Source organism: Vigna radiata, chromosome 6 (assembly GCF_000741045.1).
Source record: "Vigna radiata var. radiata cultivar VC1973A chromosome 6, Vradiata_ver6, whole genome shotgun sequence".
Taxonomy (NCBI): domain Eukaryota; kingdom Viridiplantae; phylum Streptophyta; class Magnoliopsida; order Fabales; family Fabaceae; genus Vigna; species Vigna radiata.
Genome location: NC_028356.1, coordinates 35,865,758 through 35,871,683, shown reverse-complemented (window position 1 = coordinate 35,871,683; position 5,926 = coordinate 35,865,758). Strand labels below are relative to the sequence as shown.

At 33.5% G+C, this 5,926-nt stretch overlaps 1 protein-coding gene across 2 annotated transcripts; it reads right to left on the bottom strand.

Annotated features, from left to right (window-relative positions):
• Window positions 1–743: 743 nt before the first annotated feature.
• LOC106764231 (methyltransferase-like protein 2) lies at window positions 744–3,687 on the bottom strand. Of its 2 annotated transcripts, none has more exons than XM_022782571.1 (9): window positions 3,354–3,687; window positions 3,017–3,248; window positions 2,706–2,845; window positions 2,482–2,515; window positions 1,959–2,034; window positions 1,412–1,589; window positions 1,223–1,312; window positions 1,028–1,127; window positions 744–920 (listed from the first exon to the last, which is right to left on the bottom strand). In XM_022782571.1, the coding sequence occupies exons 1-9, from the start codon at window positions 3,639–3,641 to the stop codon at window positions 772–774; spliced, it is 1,287 nt and encodes a 428-aa protein (XP_022638292.1). In that variant the 5' UTR covers window positions 3,642–3,687; the 3' UTR covers window positions 744–771. The 2 variants fall into 2 exon arrangements, with proteins under 2 accessions (XP_022638292.1, XP_022638293.1); XM_022782572.1 differs by having other exon boundaries at window positions 1,412–1,568.
• Between the last annotated feature and the right edge of the window lie 2,239 nt (window positions 3,688–5,926).

Sequence of the window (5,926 nt, the reverse complement as noted above, 5' to 3'; positions counted from 1 at the left end):
AATCTTAGTTGATTATAGTTAATCAGATTTTTTGTTTTTTTGCTTTTGTTTTAACTCATTAAAAATAAGATGAAAAGAATATTAAATTGTGGTATTCTTTGAATGGAAAGAGATATTATGATTAGTCAAATTGATGACCCTTCAAATGTCGTCATCGATTTGGACCAAGAACGGCGAAAAGCTTTTTCTTTACCTTCTTTTTGGGAGTGTTTGAAACTTTTTCTTTTTCCATATTCTCTTTCGTGTGGGTCAAAGATTGAAGCTGCCAAAAAGTTATGTTTCTCAATTTAGATGAATCTAACTAAATCATACAGCACATTGCAGGCAAGATAATTTCAAACCCTAGCATGATAAGAAAATAATTTGTACATTTTCACAAAACTTTGTCACTCTAGTGAATGGACAAAATTACTATAAAACACTGGCTGCTGCATATGACATAAATACATAGATAAATTGAAATTGCATTGAACTACAACTTATTGATAGTGCTGAAATGTTTAAATTAGGGCTCTTTAAACAAAATCCCACCAATAAGCATTACATATCTTAGAAATTAGAAACCGTTCCCTACCATTGTTTAAGACCAATCTCTCACAGTCGAAGCAGAGCTTCAGTATGTCTTTGTTTCTAACCATAGAAAAGAAGGCGAAAATAAGTGTTAGAGCCAGAAGAGATCAAGTCACACGAAATAAATATGGTAAAAATATATGCTGAAGATAAAAAAATGAATAGATCATCACCAAGGATGGAATCTTTTTTCCTTAAGAATCATTGAATCATCTTTTTAACAAAATGTTTAGAATCTTGAAAGTAGAGGGGTTCATTTCCCCAAGAAACCCATCCAGCCAAAATCTCTCTAGCAAATAGCTCTATACATCGAGGAGGTTTGAGTCCAGGAACGTGCTCCAGTAATAAATCTGACCAATATTATGAGGAAGATGAATATGCATTCAAATCATGTCTAACTTTCAGTGCAACTGATTGTTTAGAAATTTAAAACACCACATTAGACAGACAAGGATACCTGCAATTTGGGGTTTCCTTGAGTAATCCCCAGGAATGCTCATAATCACCCGATCATTCTTCACAGGTTTAAACTCTGATAGATTATCAGTATTATTTACCTAGAAAGGTGCAAAAGAGCACAACTGAGTGCTATGAACAGAAGGGGGTGTCTAATACTTAAAAGGCTTAATAAATAAACATTGCAAAATCTGACCTTCCCAGGACTATATCCCAAGATCAGGCATTCATACGGCCTATGATGGAAGAGATCTAAATCACAAATCAAGGATCCGTTTTCTTTCACCTGCATTTGACAAAAAATAATAACAGACATTTGGAATGACTCCATAAACTTATATGCCAATTACCAAGGAAAGGGTCAGTTATTGAGTTGAGAGGTCACCTTTAACCAATAAAAAGTAGCAGCATAACTGACTCCCCAGGTAGGAAAAAGCTCTGCCTCAATGAAACATCGTAGCTTCTCTCTGTTGGTCACCCATAAGGCTACAAGTGCTCCTTCAGTGTGAGTGAGTTGCTTTATAGGAAGGGATAAAAAATACCTGTTGGGCAAGGTTTGGTACCTACAGTGATGACATTGCGATCAAGTTCGCTTAAAAAAGCTGCATTTTATGCTACGACAATGAGTCACAAAGCTATCTCTGTTTATATTATATTATATTATATATATATATATATATATATATATATATATATTATTCAATGATGGACCCTCCCCCAAATTCCAAGAAAGAACCCTCTACGTCGATTCATTAGAGAGAAATGTATCTGAACAACAAAGATCAAAGAGAAGCATGGCATATCCCTAGTCGATGCAGGGACGAGTTACATCAATGAGACATTATATGTAACTCTACTTCAATGAGACATCATATCATAAAGGAAATTCGAAAACTTTACATCAATGAAACATAGTATGACTTTTAACATACCTTGATTTTTGGTGGGCACTAGCATTTTCCCAAGGTGGATCCACCATTATGAGGTTGAAGCCAGAATCAGCATGAGCTGCACAAATTTAATCAAACAAAAGTGCAATTAAATATTACACCCTCATTACTTGACCACCTTAACACAAAAGATACAAACTGGTTTGTGGCTGTTAAGGTCATGCAAAAGGTACCCCAAAAAAGGCCACAAAAAGAATTTCCGCAAAAACAATTTTATTTATAAGATCATACAGGCAGTCCGGAAATACCTTCCATCCATCTAGCATAATTTGATTAAATTCAAGATAACTCCATTACCATGTCACTGAACTTTTGAACATTAATTCAAAGACACGAGAAAGAAAGATAATGACACGTAGTTAGAAAGGGTTCCCTTTTTTCATGAAGGTGATTGTGGCATAAAAAGTAAACGCTGACATTGTGGTATCATGAACCAGACAGTAGCTAAGTGATACCAAGACATGTAACAAGAAATATAAAATTGAGTTTCATATGCAACCATTACCAGGAATTAGATTGCGAATCTGTCCCAGATCAGACTTCCACATATGAAAACAGATAAATATTATAAATGTAAGATACACAGAATTGGATCAAGATTTAAAAGTTTAATGAACTAAAAAACTAAGAAACCTCAACAAATAAAATGAGCCAAAGAAGAAACCCCAGTAGATAGAAACTTTGAAAAGTAAACACATTCCAACTACAGATATGCAGGTTCTAACATACCATGTAAAAGCAACTCTCCCGAGGCATTATATAGGAATTGCTCAAAATTTTAGCCACTGCATCATCCTGGGTGTCATTAGCAACCAAATTATTAAAAGCACGGAGTACCTTCTCTACACAGCATTGCCCACTGGGAAGGTCTGAAAAACCAAAGAATTACATTTACGCAATAAGCTTTTGTTCAACAGCTAACTCCACACAATCCAACTAACAAGGACTCAAACATTATTCCAATGAAAGAACTAACTCAATCTAATACTTAGGCATAGCCACCATAGATAAATTTTTCTATGAACACCTAGAACACTCACCATCTAAATCCTTTGGGAGCGGGTGAGGGTCAGCGTCATTGTCACTGAGACGTAAACTTAGCGTTACCTCAAGCTGAGGAGCCACGTGTCCCAGGTCAACGAAAGAGCGTTGACCACCGTCACACTCCTTCGTTGAGCAACTCGGTTCACTCTTCAGAGTTTTCAAAGCATTCAACACTTCAGTTGATTTCAGCAAACACTCGTGCGCCGCCAACAACAGTGGCCTCGCTTCCTGCACAAAACCCACACGTGCCAACGCAATTAATTAGTTAATTAATTAATAAAAGTCACAAATAATAGTAATTCTAATAATAATAACAGTACACTCCGTTACTACCTGGTGACGCTGTAGAGCGATTAGCTCTCTCTCGTTCAACGGTCGAGATTCTCTCCGTTTCCGCTTCCGCTTCCTGGGAGAGGGAGTGACGGTGGAGGAGACGGCGTTGGGGGTTGTTTGGGTTTTGAAGAAACGAGAATAGTAGAGTGAAGGAGAAACGCTGAAGCGGTGGTAAAAACGGTTGAGAACGCGGACGGAGTCCACGAAAACGGCGTTTGAATCATCGAAGGAGTATACACCAGATTCGTAAAACAACGAAAGTTTCTGCGATTTGTGTTCTCCTTCCATGCCCAAATCAGACTCCAGGGACCCCGCGGGTAACTGCGAGCTTGAATAAATGGGTTGGGCTTTTAAAATTGAGCTTGATGTTGGGCTCTTTAAAAATTGGACCAGGTCGACTTAATCTGCATCCTAATTTGATATATTGCTTCTGCACCCCACTGTTACTAAATGCACCCCATACTAATAAGGCTAAAAATACTCAAACTAATATTAAAAACCTAATTCTATTTCACGTCTAATTTGAAATATCTTTAAAATTCAGTAATGTGAGATACGATTTTAACTTATAACTTGTGACTTGTGAAATTTACAATTCAAAAGAACTTTAACTAGAAACCTAGAATAATTTAAAACCAAAATAAAAAAAATCTAAAACTCTTACCACTTCAACGTGTGCAGAGTGTCAAAAGGTAGTTATCATTTTTTTCATGAATAAACAACATTAATATGTGTTTTGAGTGTGAGATCGAATCACTCCATTCGGTAACTGTTCTCTTGCTTCTTGTTTTCGCTCCACTGTTTTGAAGATATAGTTACCAAAGGTTTTCTGATGTCTAAGTTATTAACTGTAGTTAAATATTATGGTAATAATTATATAGTAAATGTGATCACATATCTGTTACTTTTAATTTTTATTTATAGTTTTTATCATACATTTTGAGATTACTTAAACTTTAATTGAGGTTCAATTTCAGTCCAATATCTCTAATTACTATTTATCTTAATCTTATAACAAAACCTATTTCTTGACTAAGACCGGACATCTTTGTCGCTAGTCGTCTGATATCCTCTGTTGATTCAGCCGTACCTATTCACTGTTTGGTTGTTTTTTTACTTTACATGAATGTCTGAATTGGTTTGAGTTGAGATAAATGTATGACATACGGTACTATATGTATTGAAATTGATATTCAAACAACCAATTTGTTGGCAATTATATATATAAATAAAACACAGAGTTACAATTTTTTTCAAGGCAAATTAAACTTGAATTGTACTCTGAAGTGTCACAGTCCTCTTCTGAATTCTAAAATCAGAGACAGCACAAAATACGTTATGGAAAACGAGAAACCCACAAAGAAAAAACATCATAGTGGCCATTACATCCTCGTTCCTAAGTCGTAACCCTTTTGGACTCTACAATCTCGCAACAACAATTTTTCCCACACTTTAATTGCACCGTATGAAAGATGGCACTATCGTGAATCCACTTGTTTTTTGTTTTGCTACCAGGTCAAATTCCTCTATCACTTTTGCATAATCATCCCACAACTCCTTGCTGTTTTTGAGTGAGCCAAAACATTGTCCCATGAATCACGATTTAGATTATGGTTTCAATTAATGTCACAGGTTAAAACGACAAATTCTTTCGTCAAAGATTCATTGTAGATTCCAAAGTGCTGTTTCTTTATGTTCAATCATGCTTTGTTAATAATACAGCATGCAGTTCATTACTACCTACAAACTATAGTTTTCCTTTTCTTAATAGATTTTAACTTTAAAGGAATGTTTTTTATTTTAACCTATTTTTTGACACGATTTTGACACTGCACACGTGTCAAAATGTGGTTGGACGATTTCAAATTAAAAAACAAACTTTGGTTTTTTTCTTCCAAATATACTCCTGTCTCAACTTTTTTAATTTGAAATCGTCCAATCATATCTTGATACGTGTGCAGTGTCAAAATAGTGTCAAAAAATGGTGTTAAAATATCATTGTCCTTTCCTTTATTTAATACACTAACAATTTTGTTTTCTTTTTCTCATCAAAACATCTAATTGGGGATAGATCATTGATTTCTTCCAAGTTATATATGTTGTACCTGCTGTGTCATATTCTCCATCTTTTATATAATATATATATATATATATATATATATATATATATATATATATATATATATATATATATATATATATATATATATATATATATTAACACACATAATTTTTTAAATATTTTTTAAATGGGGTTTCTCACAAATTATTGATGCAGAAAGAAGAACGTAACTTTAATCGATAAAATAAGAATATAATGATAAAAAAAATTAAGTGATTGTATTTTCATTAGAACTACAAAAATGGTAATTATAACACCTTAATTAAATCAATATAATATAATGTAACATTAGAGAATATCATATTATTCTCTAAAAATAGGTTTACTTGTTTTTCTTTTCATATAGTTTGTATTGATTATTTTTATTTTATAATGTAAGAGTTTTATTTCATCCATACTTTTAACAATATTTATTTTATATTTTATATTTTATATTTTATATGTAAGTTTC